Below are 18986 nucleotides of genomic sequence, written 5' to 3'. Positions count from 1 at the left end.
TAAGTTATTTCTGCTGTAAAAAAAAAAAAAAAGGAAATGTGTTTCTGCGATGTTTTCCTCCCGCACTGTCACGGACTACAACATCCGGGTCACAGGTCGTCATCGCGATTGTTTTGTCGAGCTACTTCCGCGTTGCGCGCACCGTTAGCATTGAGCTAGCATCCCCTCTGCACAGTGACGTCAGCAGACTTCTGTCCATCATCCGGATCCGGACCGTTGGGTCCAAACTCGGATGTTGGTTCGACAGCAGCGGGAACTCGTCTGAGGCTTCGGGGCAGAAAGAGTAAGATGAACGGGAATGAATGTGTTCCGGTCCGCTAGCCGCTAGCTGCTAGCCGCTAGCCGAGGTAACGGGGAGCAGCACCCCGGGGTTGTCGGTGGTCAGGTCGGTGGAGCGAACCGTTCAGTGACCGTCACACAACCTGGATGATTTAATCATGGACGATTTAAACATGGGTGATTTAAACATGGATGATTTAATCACGATTTAAACATGGGTGATTTAAACATGGGTGCTCGGACACATACATATAATAGTGAGGGCTCTGTGATACAAGGAGAATAAACTGGGACCTTTCCATCAGGGATTCAGCCTTTATCCCTTTTAAACCAGTTGTTACACGTTTATTTGTGTTTTACTGATGAAAACAAAACTGAATTGTACGGGAGACAAATTGAGAATAATTATTATCTCATTGGTTATTCTCTCATGGACTCATATTTTAGGATCAACAGTCAGTAGTCATGAAGACAGTCCAAAGAGGTTTTTAGCTGAGCTTCTAAACACACATATAATGTATAAAGATTGTATATATATCTTAGAGAAATGAGTGAAATTAAGTAAAGAAGAAGAACCCCATGCAGTAGGTTTCTGTGGAGTCATGAACAGCCTTCATTCACGGATTGAGTCTGATCACCTGTCTTCATGTCACGTGGTTCTTCAGTCACGTGATAACAGGATGAAGGAATGAAAACGTGACTTTCTAGTTCCGTTTCCTCTCATCTGTAAAATGTACACAATATTAGTCTGTCAGACCCGTGATTCGGTTTTTGTTGTTGTTTTTTGGGAATGAACTCCTGAGGAATGTGCAAAGGCCCAATGTGGAGGCACAGTGAGACATTTACCACCGTTATGACAGAGACGTGGAAGTTATGACGGAGACGTTGACGTGTCATGCACTCGATGAGACCTCAGGAACACACAGCTGAGAGCGATGGTCGGCAGCAGGTCCAGATGAAGCAGCACGGAGATCTTCAGGACCGTGACACCAGTAACAGATTCACTGGTTCTTACATCTGAGCTTCATGCATCATCTAGTTCTACCATATTATGACCAGACCAGGTGCTGCCATGTATGGGATTTAGTTTTATCTGTTTGACATCTTCAGTTCTTGCTGTTGACCCGCTCTCCCATAGGGTGTCGGTGCTGGCCCCGGGTCGTTGACATCTTGACCCGGTCTCCCACAGGGTGTCTGTGCTGGTCCCGGGTCGTTAACATCTTGACCCGGTCTCCCACAGGGTGTCGGTGCTGGTCCCGGGTCGTTGAGCGGTTCATGCACAGAGTAAAGAAACGGAAAACTGAAGACGAGACCGCAGACGGCGAGGAGGAGAGGTGAGAGACCAGAACCCAAGTTATTTGTTAAAAATGTTCTTCAGTATAATTTGAAATGTGATCTTATTTAAATATATATATTTATATTATCTTAAACATTTTAAGTGATCTTAAATCATTTTCAATTATCTTATAATATTCTAAATTATCTTAATTTAATCAGCCATAAGTTATCTCATTTAAATATATATTTTTTATATTATTCTAAACATTTTAAGTTATCTGAAATCATTTTCAATTATCGTATAACATTCGAAATTATCTTAATTTAATTTACCATAAGTTATCTTATTTAAATACATATTTTTATATTATGTTAAACATTTTAAGTGATCTTAAAAAATTCAAAATTATTGTATAATATTCTTAATTATCTTAATTTAATTACCCATAAGTTATCTTATTTAAATATATTTTTTATATTATTCTAAACATTTTAAGTTATCTGAAACCATTTTTAACTATCGTATAATATCCTAAATTATTTTAATTTAATTAACCATAAGTTATCTTATTTAAATATATTTTTTTATATTATCTTAAACATTTTAAGTGTTCTCTAATAATTCTCAATTATCTTATAATATTTAAAATTATCTTAAATCAAATTACCTTATGTTATCTTATTTAAATATACTGTCTTATATTATCTTAAGCATTTTAAGTGACCTTAAATAATTTTCAATTATCTTATAATATTCTAAATTATCTTAATTTAATTAACCAAAGTTATCTTATTTAAATATATTTTTTAATATTATTATAAACATTTTAAGTGATCTCAAATCATTTTTCAATTATCCTATAATATTCTAAATTATCTTGAATCAAATTACCTTATGTTATCTTATTTAAATATACTGTGTTATATTATTTAAAATCATCCTACATTATTTATCTTAAATGACTGAAATTGTGGTTTTCTGTCCGCAGCATCAGGCGGGCGCTGGCAGGCATGACCGGGGTGGACGAGCTGTCGGACAGCACGGAGGTGGTGGAGATGGAGGACGTGAACCCGGCGCAGTTCCAGGTGGAGAAGCACACCTGGGATGGCCTGCGCAAGATCATCCACAACAGCCGCAAGAACACGGGCGTGGTCATCAACAAGGCGCCGCACGACTTCCAGTTCATCCAGAAGGACGAGAGCAGTCCGCACTCCCACCGCGTCTACTACCTCGGTGAGCTCGAGGGGGGTGTTGCACCCTTTAATGAACTATTCTCTTCAAGAGACGGCGCCCCTCTCTTAGAGAGACGGCGCTCCTCTGTTAAAGAGACAGCGCCCCTGTCTTAAAGAGACGGCGCCCCTCCCTTAAAGAGACGGCGCTCCTCTGTTAAAGAGACAGCGCCCCTGTCTTAAGGAGACAGTGCTCCTGTCTTAAAGAAACAGCGCCCCCTCTCTTAAAGAGACGGCGCTCCTCTGTTAAAGAGACAGCGCCCCTGTCTTAAGGAGACAGTGCTCCTGTCTTAAAGAGACGGCGCTCCTCTGTTAAAGAGACAGCGCCCCTGTCTTAAGGAGACAGTGCTCCTGTCTTAAAGAAACAGCGCACCCTCTCTTAAAGAGACGGCGCCCCTCTCTTAAAGAGACGGCGCCCCTCCCTTAAAGAGACAGCGCCCCTGTCTTAAGGAGACAGTGCTCCTGTCTTAAAGAAACAGCGCCCCCTCTCTTAAAGAGACGGCGCCCCTCCCTTAAAGAGACAGCGCTCCTCTGTTAAAGAGACAGCGCCCCTGTCTTAAGGAGACAGTGCTCCTGTCTTAAAGAGACAGCGCCCCCTCTCTTAAAGAGACTGTGATCCTCTCTTAAAGTGACGGCGAACCCTCTCTTAAAGAGACGGCGTTCTTCTCTTAAAGAGACAGCAAACCCTCTCTTAAAGAGACGGCGAACCCTCTCTTAAAGTGTGTGACGGTGTAGTGTGTGTGTCGGTCTAGTGTGTGATGGTGTAGTGTGTGTGACGGTGTTTGGTAGCTCGCTCATAAGCGTCTGCTCTCTCAGGAATGCCGTACGCCAGCAGGGACAACGCTCTGCTCTACTCCGACATCCCCAAGAAGATCCGCAAAGACGCTCTGCTGGTGTTGTCGTGGAAGAAGATGCTGGATCGCTTTCAGGTAAGAAGGATTCAGAGCTCACGTCAGTGATGTCATTCAGACACACATCAGTGATGTCATCCACACACAGTGTGATTGAGTCCATCTTTAAAAAGGGAATCATTATTCAGAGGGCGATTATGAACCACGTCTTTCCTCATGGAGCTCAAAACTACCGTTGAAAATCTTCCCATAAAGACAAAATAATCTCGACTACCTTCATCACACTGTGTGTCCTCCTGTGACCTCTGACCTCAGGCCAGCCCTCACCACGGGGGCTTCTCTCGGGAGGAGGAGCTGCTGCGGGAGAGGAAGCGCTTGGGGGTGTCGGGCATCACCTCGTACGACTACCACCGAGCCAGCGGCCTCTTCCTGTTCCAGGCCAACAGCAGCCTGTACTACTGCAGAGACGGAGGGGACAACAGCTTCACTGTGAGTTACAGGGGAGACGGATGTAGACTGTAGGTCACTTTATGGCAGCATAACATATTAATATGAAGTAGGACAAAATGCACAATATAAACAATATAGACATATTACATTTAAAAAGAATTAAATAAAGAAAATGAAAATGAAAAAAATGCAATGTGTAAATAAAAGTGTATATAAAGTTTATAATGTCTAAGATTGCTGAACGGTCAATATTAAGCTCAATTAGCTTATCTCCGATATATCTGTGTTGGCGTAAATGTCGTATGCGAGTAGTTAAATTACAGAAAAGGTAAAGATGTAGTTTGAGGTCATTTGTAAACTATGGTGCATTATTTCAGTTTGTCCACCAGGGGGCGCTGTTTCACCCTCACAGAATATCTTTCACAATTCGGAAAGCAACCAGCTTTTATTTTCATGGTAAAATATTTAAAATAAAAGATTATTTCCATCAAATGTTATAAAGTAATTTCTTCAGCTTTAGTCACAATTATTATTTTTTAAACCAAAAAATAGGTAAAGTATTTTTCTAATATAATTTAAAGATCACAACATTTGAAGACGGAAAGTAGCATGATGTTAAAAACTATTCCAGCTCTAGTATTAGACTTGGACAGTGTCAAGGTTTTACAAAACGGATTTAGAAATCCAGACGGTGTGATTTTTAATAGTCAAAAGTCTAAAACCAACAGATGCTGATCTGAGGCGATGTGTTGTAATTCACCGCTCTCACCACCAGAGGGCAGTCTACTGGTGGAACAAGCAGCCGAGCTGAGAAAGATGTGGATAAAAAAGAAAATGACTGTTTGAGTATATTTAGGGTTGAAGTTGATTTTACATCTGTAGTTTAGCGTGTAGAACCACAGCAGCTGTGACCCCCAGGTGACCCTCAGGTGACCTTCATCCTCTCTGTGCAGACGTCTCCCATGGACCCCGTCGAGATCAAGAGCGGGAGTTCAGGCACCCGCATGGACCCCAAGATCTGCCCCGGGGACCCGAACTTCATCGGCTTCATCAACAACAACGACATCTGGGTGACCAGCACCGAGACGGGCGAGGAGAGGAGGCTGACCTTCTGCCACAAAGGTCATCAGGGGTCACGTCACACGGCCCTGGAGAGGGAGAGGCTCACCTGGTACCGTGAGGTGTTCACGCGGCGGTTCTGTTTCTGCTTTTTTAAGGTATCGATAACCCAAAAGACGACCCCAGGTCCGCCGGCGTCGCCACCTTCGTCACGCAGGAGGAGTTTGACCGCTTCACCGGGTACTGGTGGTCGCCGGCCGCTCGCGACGGTGAGGATGAGTTACTATTATCACATGGATGACACGTATTCATACGAGGGTTCTGATGTTCTCCTGGTTCCGCTCGCTCCAGAGGCCGACGGCGGTAAGACGCTCCAGATTCTCTACGAGGAAGTGGACGAGTCGGAAGTGGAGATCATCCATGTCCCGTCTCCGGCTCTGGAGGAGCGCAAGACGGACGTCTACCGGTACCCACGAGCAGGTACACACACACACACACACGTTTTGTTGTTATTTAATGTTTTAAAGGATGCCTTGAGGACTTCTCTTGACTTTGGTGTCTTAGCACGTGAATAAAGGATAAGATAAGAAGGCCTGAGTTGCACCGGGACTTTAAAAAACTCTCTGCATGTATGTTCAGCTCAGTCAATGAAGCACGACTCTTACCGACTCATTAATGACTCTTATGAACGACTCTTATTAACGACTCTGATGAATGACTTCTATTAACAACTATCATTAACAACTGTTGATGACCCTTATGAACGACTCTTAACGACTTTCATCAATGACTAATATTAACGACCCTTATGAACCACTCTTAATAACGACTCATTAACAACTCGTATTAACGACTTATTAACAACTCTTCTTAACGACTTGTCTTAACAACTCTTAATGACCCGAATGAACGACTCTTATTAATGACTCTTCTTTACGACTCTTATTAACGACCTTTCTTAACGACTCTTCTTAACGACTCTTCTTAACAACGCTTAACGACCAGTATAAACAACTATCATTAACTACTATCATTAACGACTCTTCTTAAAGACTCTTAACGGCTCTTCTTAATGACTCTTATTAACGACTCTTCTGAACAGGAGCCTCGAGTTGTATCACATTTCCGGTTGATACAAATCTGTTTCGTTTTGTTTCCAGGAAGCAAGAATCCGGAGATTAATCTCAAGATAGCAGAAATCCGGACGGACGGTCTGGGCAAAGTGAGTGCTGCGTGCCGCGAGGCGCGGTTCACCGGGAGGTTCCTCCGGGAGAAGTTCAGCTCACGCCAGCTTCCTGTTGTTTGACCTTCAGATCGTCAGCGTGCAGGAGAAGGAGCTGCCGGTTCCCTTCAGCCGCCTGTTCCCCTGCGCCGAGTACATCACCAGAGCCGGCTGGACGAAAGACGGCCGATAGTACGGCGTTCCCTCCTCTCCAGAGCCCCATTTTTCAAAGGCGCCCCTCAAAAGCCGTCGTGTTGTGACACGGAGTCCGTCTCCTCCTCTTCCTCAGCGCCTGGGCGGCCATGATGGACCGGCGGCAGCAGCATCTCCAGCTGGTCCTGCTGCCTCCGGCGCTCTTCATCGCCGCTCGCCAGGACGCCGCCGAGCGTCTCCGGAGCCTGGAGGCCCTGGGGGGGGGCGGCGTGCAGCCCTTCATCATCTACCAGGAGACCAGCGACATCTGGATCAACGTGAGCCCGACTCCTCTCCGCCGCCGTCGGCTCTCTTCAGGAAAACGATACGCTTCACGCCGCTTGTCTCTTCCAGGTGCACGACATCTTCCACCCGTTCGTCCAGACGTGCGACGACGACATCAGCTTCATCGCCGTCAACGAATCAAAGACCGGCTTCTGTCACCTGTACAAGATCACGTCCGCGCTGCAGCGCGGCAGCTACGACTGGGTGAACGGCTACGTGCACTCTGAAGGTAACGGCTTCATTCGGGTTAATACCAGCACATCAAAGGAATGACACCTGGTAGTCGTGGTCTGTCATCAGGGGTTCGTACGCTCATGGAAAACCTGGAAAAATCCTGGAATTTTTTAAAGTTATTTCCAGACCTGCGAAAGTCATGAAAAAAAAAATCCCCATAGTTTTGGAAAAGTCATGGAAAATGTTATATTCACATGTTAATTTACGCTGAGTATAGCAGCCATTAAATACAGTATCAGAATATCAGTGTCAGGATTCATTAAAAGGTCATTTCTCCCTCTGAGAGGAGCGCGATCAATACTTTAATATTGATAAGAACCAAATAAGTAAGTTCATGCTCCTCTGCTCCTCTCCTCCTCTCTCCAGATGACTTCAAGTGTCCGGTGAAAGAGGAGGTGACCATCACCAGTGGGGAGTGGGAGGTGCTGGCCAATCACGGAGCAAAGGTAACGCCCACCTGTCTGGTCATGGTGCCCGAGGTGCATCAGAACCCTGAGTTTAAACAATGCGTAGTTATTAAATAATAACGCTGTAGCTATGGAACTAATCTAACTTCACCGTGGTTCTGGTTCCTCCTCAGCGCTCCTCCAGCCCTCAGATCTGGGTGGACGAGGAGGCCCAGCTGGTCTACTTCCAGGGGACCAGAGACTCCCCTCTGGAGCATCACCTCTACGTCGTGAGCTACGAGGCGCCGGCCGAGATCGTCCGGCTCACCAAACCCGGGTTCTCCCACAGCTGCTCAGTGAGCCAGGTACGGAACGCGGTGATGTCGTCAATCACACATCGGTGAGGTCATCGATCACACATCGATGAGGTCATCAATCACACATCGATGAGGTCGTCAATCACACATCGATGAGGTCGTCAATCACACATCGGTGAGGTCATCAATCACACATCGGTGAGGTCGTCAATCACACATCGGTGAGGTCATCAATCACACATCGGTGAGGTCATCAATCACACATCGATGAGGTCGTCAATCACACATCGGTGAGGTCATCAATCACACATCGGTGAGGTCATCAATCACACATCGGTGAGGTCGTCAATCACACATCGGTGAGGTCGTCAATCACACATCGATGAGGTCGTCAATCACACATCGATGAGGTTGTCAATCACACATCGGTGAGGTCATCAATCACACATCGGTGAGGTCGTCAATCACACATCGATGAGGTCGTCAATCACACATCGGTGAGGTCGTCAATCACACATCGGTGAGGTCGTCAATCACACATCAATCATCCAGCAGCATTAGAGAGCCGCATGGACATCTGTACGTATATATATATATATATATATACATACATACATACTACTGATGTCAGAACTTCTTGAGTACACTCACAAGTCATCTTGGAATCTTGAAATTGTGACTGAAATGAGGCTTTACAGATTTAACAGATTATCAACACTCATCTTGAATGCATGGTGATCAGTATTATTGATCTCTGATATGATGGCGGCATCAATACAGTGTTGTTTTATAAGGGTCCCCCGCGGTTTCAGAGAGACCTTTTGAACGACTCTTGAACGACTCTTGTGAACGACACTTGTTAACGACTCTTGTTAATTACTCTTATGAACGACTATTATGAACGACTCTTTTGAACGACTCTTGTGAACGACTCTTGTTAACGACTCTTGTTAACGACTCTTGTTAACGACTCTTGTGAACTCTTGAACGACTCTTTTGAACGACTCTAGTGAACGCCGCTAAATGATAACATGCTATTTATTAGTGCTGTGAAAAATAACGCGTTAACTCAGTTAATTCAATTACAGGTTTAACTAGGTTGTTTTTTTTAACGCATTTAACGCATGCGCAGAATGAGCTTCCAATCCGTCTGTTGTTGGTCGTTGGGACGAAAAAAAAGTCACTTGCAAAATGAGCTTCCAATCCACCACTTCAATCTGAACTCTGTCCGCTCTCATGCAGACGGTCTGTTCATCGGTAATGATCCTTCCGCAGGTTCACCTCCGGAAACCTTGTTACGACTTTTACTTCCTGTAGATCAGGGTCTCAACACGTCGATCGCGACCTGCCAGTCGATCGCGGCGTAGTGTCGGTAGATCGCATGACATTAAAAGATTGGCCCGCCCCTGACATGTTCTCTAGAGCACGTCTTTGTTCTTTTATTAAACTAAACGTCTGTTGTTGATCGCATCTCCACAGCAGCATGTCATTTCTGTCTCTTCGCGTTGCGTTAACACTTATCGATCTCCGTCTGGCGCGCCACAGAGCTCCGTGCGCGCATCGGGACCGAGCAAAAAAAGTCACTTGTCAATCTGTCCACCTTTAGATTGTGTCATGGTGGAGTTAATGGTTGACAAACAAGAGAAAATGCTCTGTTTAACCCTCCTGTTACCTTTACATTTACTAACATATTTTACCCTCGGGGTCAATTTGACCCCAGCAATTAAAACCTCCAGAAAATTATTAGAATTAATATTGCTTCCCAAGTTTAAGTGAGAGGTACTTTATGTTTGTTTGTTGACTACCTAAATAGCCCTTTAAATAAATAAAAAAGTTGATATTTCTGATATGTTTGACACAGTGAAAAACAGCCTGGGGTCAAATTGACCCCAAAGAACACCGACATTAAACATTGAATGGGGTCAAATTGACCCGAAAGGTAACAGGAGGGTTAAACATTCTGTTTAGGATGAAGATGTATTCATGTTCCATGTGGAAGAAAACTGCTAAATAACTGCTGAGTTGCAGCACCATTGTATAGAAGAATGTATAAATGTATATATCCGTCTTTTGTCATAAATCTCTATGTTCTCACAAAATATACCGAGAATATCGGTAATATGTGATTAATCATGATTAATCCACAAAAACCTGTGATTAATCCGATTAAAATTTTAATCGTTTCACAGCCCTACTATTTATATAAAAATACCAAATAAATAAATAAGTTTGTGTTTGTGTTCCTGCATTACGGTGTCGGGTGTCAGCAGGAGGACGCCTCCCTGTATTGTGTGATTCTTAATGATAACGGTTCTTCCCGCAGACCTTCGACATGTTCGTGAGTCACTACAGCAGCCTGACCTCGGCTCCCTGTGTGCACATCTACAAGCTGCAGGGCTCCGAGCTCCACCCGCTGCACAAGGAGCCGCACTTCTGGGCCAGCATGATGGAGTCCTCTGGTACTGGTGACCCGGTGACGGGTTCCGCTCCCCTCATGTTTAACATCACACCTGTTTGAAGCTGCGGGTTAAAGCTCCGGCCTCGTGTTCGTGTCCAGGTTTCCCTTTGGACTCGACTCCTCCGGAGATCTTCAGCTTCAGGGGGAAGTCCGGCTTCGACCTGTACGGCATGCTGTACCGACCGCAGCACCTGGTGCCCGGCAGGAAGCACCCCACGGTGGTGTTTGTGTACGGAGGCCCGCAGGTCTGATGGACTAATGAGTGTTTATTGATGGTTCAATTACATGTTAGGCTCTTATGAACGACTCTTATGCACGACTCTTGTGAACGACTCTTGTTAACGACACTTATTAACGAATCTTGTTAACGACACTTGTTAACGACACTTGTTAACGACACCTGTGAACGACTCTTGTTAATGACACTTGTGAACAAATCTTATGAACAAATCTTATGAACGACTCTTGTTAACGACACTTATTAACGAATCTTATTAACGACACTTGTTAACGACACTTGTTAACGACACCTGTGAACGACACTTGTTAATGACACTTGTGAACAAATCTTATGAACAAATCTTATGAACGACTCTTGCGAACAACTTTTGTGAACGACTCTTGTGAACGACTTGTGAACTCTTGTGGCCAACACTTATGAATGACTCTTATGAACAACTCCTGTGAACGACTCTTGTTAACGACACTTATGAACGAATCTTATGAACGACTCTTAACGACTCTTGTTAACGACACTTGTGAACGAATCTTGTGAACGACTCTTGTTAACGACTCTTATGAATGAATCTTACACAACTCCTGTGAACGACTTAATGATTCTTGTGAACGATTCTTGTGAACGACTCTTCTTAACGCCGCTAAATGATAACATGCTATATGTGTAATTGTAACAGAGTTGTTGTGTTACAGTTTGTAAATAAAGGATGTGAACACTTCTTCAAAGTAACAAAGCATCATATCATCACCCTGATGTGTTGTTCCAGGTCCAGTTGGTGAACAACTCGTATAAAGGGGTGAAGTATCTGCGTCTGAGCACGTTGGCGTTCCTGGGCTACGCCGTGCTGGTCATCGACGGCCGAGGCTCCTGCCAGCGAGGACTCAAGTTCGAAGGAGCCGTGAAGGACAAAATGGTAGTGAACACATCGAGGACCCTAAAAGACTCGATGAAGGGGAATGAGTGTTCACATGTTTATGAAGTTACTGGGACTGAAATGGGTTTTATGACCACATTACTATGGTAACACATGCAGTCATCATGTATTTAGAATTCACATGTGATGTAAATTAAAGAGGAAGTCATTTTTTTCCAGGTTTATTTGTTTTAACACTTTTTGAATGTGTGTGGATTGTGATGCCAGGTGGATGAGCCGTTTGTTCTCCTCCAATCAGGGCCAAGTGGAGATCGAGGACCAGGTGGAGGCTTTGAACTACGTCGCTGAAAAGTACAAGTTTGTGGACCTGAGTCGCGTCGCCATCCACGGCTGGTCCTACGGGGGCTTCCTGTCCCTCATGGGCCTCATCCACCGGCCGGACATCTTCAAGGTCATAGCAGTGTTATAACAGGGTTATAATACTCCATCGTTATGATACAGACATGAAGGACAACGTGGACCTTGTTTAACTGTTTCCTTCAGATATTCTGCTGCCTACAAACTAGTTGTTTGTGGTTTTAAGTCGCTGACTTCAGGGAAGCAGCAGCACGTTTCTGTTGGTTTCCCCTTAAGTGACCATCGTGTTTCACAAAGAGCATTTCTTCAAATCATTTCGTGAACGACTCTTGTTAGCAACTCTTTTTTACGACTTAACGATTCTTGTGAATGACACTTATGAACAACTCTTGTGAACTCTTTTTAACTCCTCTTGTTAAAGACTCTTCTGAACGACTTGTGAACGACTCTTGTGAACTCCTCTTCTTAAAGACTCTTGTGAACTCCTCTTCTTAAAGACTTGTGAACGACTCTTGTGAACTCCTCTTCTTCAAGACTCTTGTGAACTCCTCTTGTGAACTCCTCTTCTTAAAGACTCTTGTGAACGACTCTTGTGAACTCCTCTTCTAAAAGACTCTTGTGAACTCCTCTTCTTAAAGACTCTTGTGAACGACTTGTGAACTCTTTTGAACTCCTCTTCTTAAAGACTCTTGTGAACGACTCTTCTTAACGACTCTTTTGAACTCCTCTTGTTAACAACTCTTTCCAGGTTTCCAGCATGCATCTTTTTAGAAGAATAACTAATAAACCATGTTTATTTATCTAACTTCCTGTTTCTGTGTCTAACTTCCTGTTTCTGTGTCTGACTTCCTGTTCCTGCGTCCTTCAGATCGCCATTGCCGGAGCTCCGGTGACGCTGTGGATGGCGTACGACACCGGCTACACGGAGCGCTACCTGGACACGCCCGACAAGAACAAGAAGGGCTACGAGGCGTGCTCGGTGGCGCTGCACGTCGACAAGCTGCCCAGCGAGTGAGCGGTTATTAACATCTAATCATAATATTAATGCTGATGCGGCTCCTGTTTCCTGTGTTTTCATTTATTACGTTTATACGTCAACAAAGACACTCAGACTTGATCTCCCCTCAGGCCCAACCGGCTGCTCATCCTGCACGGCTTCCTGGATGAGAACGTGCACTTCTTCCACACCAACTTCCTGGTGTCCCAACTCATCCGGGCGGGAAAGCCGTACAACCTCCAGGTGAGAGATGATTTCAACCTGCAGGTGAGATGATTTCAACCTGCAGGTGAGATGATTTCAACCTCGAGGTGAGAGGTGATTTTGACCTGCAGGTGAGAGATGATTTCAACTTCTAGGTGAGAGATGATTTCAACCTGCAGGTGAGATGATTTCAACCTCGAGGTGAGAGGTGATTTAACCTGTAGGTGAGAGATGATTTCAACCTGCAGGTGAGAGATGATTTCAACCTCCAGGTGAGATATGATTTCAACCTGCAGGTGAGATGATTTCAACCTGTAGGTGAGAGATGATTTAACCTGTAGGTGAGAGATGATTTAACCTGTAGGTGAGATGATTTCAACCTGCAGGTGAGAGATGATTTCAACTTCTAGGTGAGAGATGATTTCAACCTGCAGGTGAGATGATTTCAACCTCGAGGTGAGAGGTGATTTAACCTGTAGGTGAGAGATGATTTAACCTGTAGGTGAGAGATGATTTCAACCTGCAGGTGAGATGATTTCAACCTGCAGGTGAGGGATGATTTCAACCTCCAGGTGAGAGATGATTTCAACCTGCAGGTGAGATGATTTCAACCTCCAGGTGAGAGATGATTTCAACCTGCAGGTGAGATGATTTCAACTTCTAGGTGAGAGATGATTTCAACTTCTAGGTGAGAGATGATTTCAACCTGCAGGTGAGAGATGATTTCAACCTGCAGGTGAGGGATGATTTCAACCTCCAGGTGAGAGATGATTTCAACCTGCAGGTGAGATGATTTCAACCTGCAGGTGAGGGATGATTTCAACTTCTAGGTGAGAGATGATTTCAACCTCTAGGTGAGAGATGATTTCAACTTCTAGGTGAGAGATGATTTCAACCTGCAGGTGAGAGATGATTTCAACCTGCAGGTGAGAGATGATTTCAACCTGCAGGTGAGGGATGATTTAACCTGTAGGTGAGAGATGATTTCAACCTGCAGGTGAGAGATGATTTCAACCTGCAGGTGAGAGATGATTTCAACCTGCAGGTGAGGGATGATTTCAACCTCCAGGTGAGAGATGATTTAACCTGTAGGTGAGAGATGATTTCAACCTGCAGGTGAGATGATTTCAACCTGCAGGTGAGAGATGATTTCAACCTGCAGGTGAAAGATGATTTCAACCTCCAGGTGAGATGATTTCAACCTGCAGGTGAGATGATTTCAACCTGCAGGTGAGATGATTTCAACCTGCAGGTGAGATGATTTCAACTTCTAGGTGAGAGATGATTTCAACTTCTAGGTGAGAGATGATTTCAACCTGCAGGTGAGAGATGATTTCAACCTGCAGGTGAGGGATGATTTCAACCTCCAGGTGAGAGATGATTTAACCTGTAGGTGAGAGATGATTTCAACCTGCAGGTGAGATGATTTCAACCTGCAGGTGAGATGATTTCAACCTGCAGGTGAGGGATGATTTCAACCTCCAGGTGAGAGATGATTTCAACCTGCAGGTGAGATGATTTCAACCTCCAGGTGAGAGATGATTTCAACCTGCAGGTGAGATGATTTCAACCTCGAGGTGAGAGGTGATTTAACCTGTAGGTGAGAGATGATTTAACCTGTAGGTGAGAGATGATTTCAACCTGCAGGTGAGATGATTTCAACCTGCAGGTGAGGGATGATTTCAACCTCCAGGTGAGAGATGATTTCAACCTGCAGGTGAGATGATTTCAACCTGCAGGTGAGAGATGATTTCAACCTGCAGGTGAGAGATGATTTCAACCTGCAGGTGAGAGATGATTTCAACCTGCAGGTGAGGATGATTTCAACCTCCAGGTGAGAGATGATTTCAACCTGCAGGTGAGATGATTTCAACCTGCAGGTGAGGATGATTTCAACTTCTAGGTGAGAGATGATTTCAACCTCTAGGTGAGAGATGATTTCAACTTCTAGGTGAGAGATGATTTCAACCTGCAGGTGAGAGATGATTTCAACCTGCAGGTGAGAGATGATTTCAACCTGCAGGTGAGGGATGATTTAACCTGTAGGTGAGAGATGATTTCAACCTGCAGGTGAGAGATGATTTCAACCTGCAGGTGAGAGATGATTTCAACCTGCAGGTGAGGGATGATTTCAACCTCCAGGTGAGAGATGATTTAACCTGTAGGTGAGAGATGATTTCAACCTGCAGGTGAGATGATTTCAACCTGCAGGTGAGAGATGATTTCAACCTGCAGGTGAAAGATGATTTCAACCTCCAGGTGAGAGATGATTTCAACCTGCAGGTGAGATGATTTCAACCTGCAGGTGAGATGATTTCAACCTGCAGGTGAGAGATGATTTCAACTTCTAGGTGAGAGATGATTTCAACCTGCAGGTGAGAGATGATTTCAACCTGCAGGTGAGAGATGATTTCAACCTGCAGGTGAGGGATGATTTCAACCTCCAGGTGAGAGATGATTTAACCTGTAGGTGAGAGATGATTTCAACCTGCAGGTGAGATGATTTCAACCTGCAGGTGAGGGATGATTTCAACCTCCAGGTGAGAGATGATTTCAACCTGCAGGTGAGAGATGATTTCAACCTGCAGGTGAGATGATTTCAACCTGCAGGTGAGAGATGATTTCAACTTCTAGGTGAGAGATGATTTCAACTTCTAGGTGAGAGATGATTTCAACCTGCAGGTGAGAGATGATTTCAACCTGCAGGTGAGGGATGATTTCAACCTGCAGGTGAGATGATTTCAACCTGCAGGTGAGGGATGATTTCAACCTCCAGGTGAGAGATGATTTCAACCTCCAGGTGAGAGATGATTTCAACCTCCAGGTGAGAGATGATTTCAACCTGCAGGTGAGATGATTTCAACCTGCAGGTGAGAGATGATTTCAACTTCTAGGTGAGAGATGATTTCAACCTGCAGGTGAGATATGATTTCAACCTGCAGGTGAGAGATGATTTCAACCTGCAGGTGAGGGATGATTTCAACCTCCAGGTGAGAGATGATTTAACCTGTAGGTGAGAGATGATTTCAACCTGCAGGTGAGATGATTTCAACCTGCAGGTGAGGGATGATTTCAACCTCCAGGTGAGAGATGATTTCAACCTGCAGGTGAGAGATGATTTCAACCTCCAGGTGAGATATGATTTCAACCTGCAGGTGAGAGATGATTTCAACCTGCAGGTGAGAGATGATTTCAACTTCTAGGTGAGAGATGATTTCAACCTCCAGGTGAGATATGATTTCAACCTGCAGGTGAGATGATTTCAACCTGCAGGTGAGAGATGATTTCAACTTCTAGGTGAGAGATGATTTCAACCTGCAGGTGAGAGATGATTTCAACCTGCAGGTGAGGGATGATTTCAACCTCCAGGTGAGAGATGATTTAACCTGTAGGTGAGAGATGATTTCAACCTGCAGGTGAGATGATTTCAACCTGCAGGTGAGGGATGATTTCAACCTCCAGGTGAGAGATGATTTCAACCTGCAGGTGAGAGATGATTTCAACCTCCAGGTGAGAGATGATTTCAACCTGCAGGTGAGATGATTTCAACCTGTAGGTGAGAGATGATTTCAACCTGCAGGTGAGAGATGATTTCAACCTGCAGGTGAGATGATTTCAACCTCGAGGTGAGAGGTGATTTAACCTGTAGGTGAGAGATGATTTCAACCTGCAGGTGAGAGATGATTTCAACTTCTTGGTGAGATGATTTCAACCTGCAGGTGAGAGGTGATTTAACCTGTAGGTGAGAGATGATTTAACCTGCAGGTGAGAGATGATTTCAACCTGCAGGTGAGATGATTTCAACCTGTCATGATGCAATACCTTCATCATGCAACACATTAATAAGCACCTTGCAGTAAGAGGTGAAGGCCTTTGATGTTGTTGTCTTCTTCTTCTCTGATTTACTAAAACTAGACCGCAGCTGGAAGAAGGGAAGCTTCTCCAGTTTTTCCTTTAAAAAAAATACTATAAAATCAGCCAATCACGTCGTCATGTATCGTGTATTTTAATATTTCACATTTTATATTTAATTAATCGATTTTGTGAACGTGTTTCCGTCTCTTTCAGATTTATCCCAACGAGCGGCACAGCATCCGATGTCCGGAGTCCGGGGAACATTACGAGATCACGCTGCTGCACTTCCTCCAGCAGAACCTCTGATAAGACACACCGCCACTTCCCTCGCCTCCTCGTTCCCTTTCCTACGTTTATTTAAACCTTCTCCCCTCCCTTGATTTTATGATTTTTTACGATGACCGCTCGCCTCGCCTCCAAGGCGTCGATGAGCCGCAGCGGGGTTAGTGTTCATCACCGCGAGGAAGAGGAGGGTTGTAGTCGGCGCCGTGTTTACGGCGTCGGGTCCTTTCACGTTTGTGTTCAGGCGGAGCGGAGACGCCCGACGGCGCCTCCTCGCCGCTCCTTGTTTTTATTGCGTTTCATGTCTGAACAAACACTGGATGATGTTTTACAGGTGAAGCTCGACGAGACACGCCGGCTGCTCTGTGCCCTCACAGACGAGTTATTATTATTATTATTATTATTATTATTATTATGATGATGAGCCACACGCTGGCAGATCAAGTCACATGCCACATTTTTTTTGTTTACTGTTAAACAAAACTGTGAAACTGTAGCGACATGTTGCTGTTTCACTCGCTTTCCTCTTCTTCTTCTTCTCCTCCCTCTTCTTCTACTCCTTTTCCTTCTCCTTTTCCGTTTCTTCTTCTCCTCCTCCCTCTTCTTCTACTCCTTTTCTTCTTCTCCTCCCTCTTCTTCTACTCCTTTTCCTTTTCTTCTTCCTCTCTTGTCTCCTCCTCCTTCTTCTTCTTTTTCTTCTCCTCCTCCTTCTTTTTCTTCTCCTTCTTATTCTTTCTCCTCCTCCCATCTCCTCCTTCCTTTTCTTCTTCTTCTTCTCCTCCTTCCTCTTCTTCTCTTTCCTCCTCCTTCTTCCTCTATTGTCTCCTCCTCTTCCTCATGCTGCTGCTGAAGTGTTTTGCACATATTCCATATTTCTGCCTTGGTGCCACACAGTGACTCATAAGAAGAAGACGAGGTGTGAGGTGCCTTGCTCGTTAGTATTAATATCAGGGAATCTGTCCGAGGACCCCCCCCCAGTAAAATGCCTTGTTGTGCCCCCTGTGAGAGGAGCTGAGACCTGGTCCTGGTCCTGGTCCTGGTCCATGGACATAAACAGAAGAAGAAGAACTGTTGTTCCCAAAGTGAAAATCAAACTGTTTCCAACAATATTTTAGACATAATTTGTCTGTAAAATATCATAAAACTCCTGAACCTTCAGACGGAGGAACAGTTTGTTCTTTGAGTTCAGGGGAAAAGAGATTAGTTACAAGATAAACCCGTCTCCATGGCAACGCCAGACGGGAACCCATTTAATTTGGGGTCTTGCGAGCAAAATGTGGACGTCACAAAAGTCAAGTTTACTACCCGCCAAAATAAAAGACTATGAAGCACCCCAACATCCCTTTTGTTGTGATAGATTATGGAGGCAAGCAGCAGTAAGAAAACACACACTGAATACACACATGTATATATCTATATATAAATATCGATATATGTGTCTGTATATAAATACAATACATTGACGATTTTCACCGGTCAGAATATCATCTTAAGAAACATTTAACTTTATAAAAACAATCTTTTTGTATTGATTTGATTTTTACACTAGTGAGCTTCGTTTCCCCAGTAAAATTAATTTGTAACCTTTGTCCAAAACTCGATGTTAAATATGTGCCAAATATTGAAATGATGATTCCCTTAAAATCTGATCATCATGCGACCATGGCAACCATATGCAACGTGCACACTTGTTTATTTACTGCTCACCTCAGATTCCGATTCTCATCTTTTCAATCTTCTCATGTACAGTTTGTGTTTTGTTGTCTTTATGAACAGTATTGCGTAACTTGTCCGTGTGCGTAATGTGAAGCGTAAACTATTTGCGTTTGTTTTGTTTTCACCGAGGTCTGCATGCCGTTACGCCTTCAACCAGAACAAGTAACCAAGATTTATTAAACATTTTAAAAAACTTTATTCTCATCCAGTTCATGTAAATGA

General features: G+C 44.2%; 1 protein-coding gene across 1 annotated transcript; it reads left to right on the top strand.

Moving 5' to 3' along the window:
- Positions 1-121: 121 nt before the first annotated feature.
- On the top strand, positions 122-18962 carry LOC130193783 (dipeptidyl peptidase 9-like). Its single transcript, XM_056414514.1, has 21 exons — positions 122-283; positions 1520-1613; positions 2547-2791; positions 3604-3716; positions 3954-4127; positions 5042-5210; positions 5306-5416; positions 5499-5627; positions 6308-6369; positions 6461-6561; positions 6659-6839; positions 6916-7075; positions 7447-7526; positions 7661-7831; positions 10107-10242; positions 10341-10486; positions 11246-11392; positions 11652-11804; positions 12579-12721; positions 12839-12950; positions 16980-18962. Exons 2-21 carry the CDS (start codon positions 1555-1557, stop codon positions 17070-17072), a joined length of 2685 nt encoding a protein of 894 aa, XP_056270489.1. The 5' UTR covers positions 122-283; positions 1520-1554; the 3' UTR covers positions 17073-18962.
- The last annotated feature ends 24 nt before the right edge of the window (positions 18963-18986 follow it).

The sequence above is a fragment of the Pseudoliparis swirei genome, chromosome 5 (assembly GCF_029220125.1).
Source record: "Pseudoliparis swirei isolate HS2019 ecotype Mariana Trench chromosome 5, NWPU_hadal_v1, whole genome shotgun sequence".
NCBI lineage: Eukaryota > Metazoa > Chordata > Actinopteri > Perciformes > Liparidae > Pseudoliparis > Pseudoliparis swirei.
The sequence above is the reverse complement of the archived record's forward strand: the minus strand, read 5'-3'. Positions and strand labels throughout refer to the sequence as shown.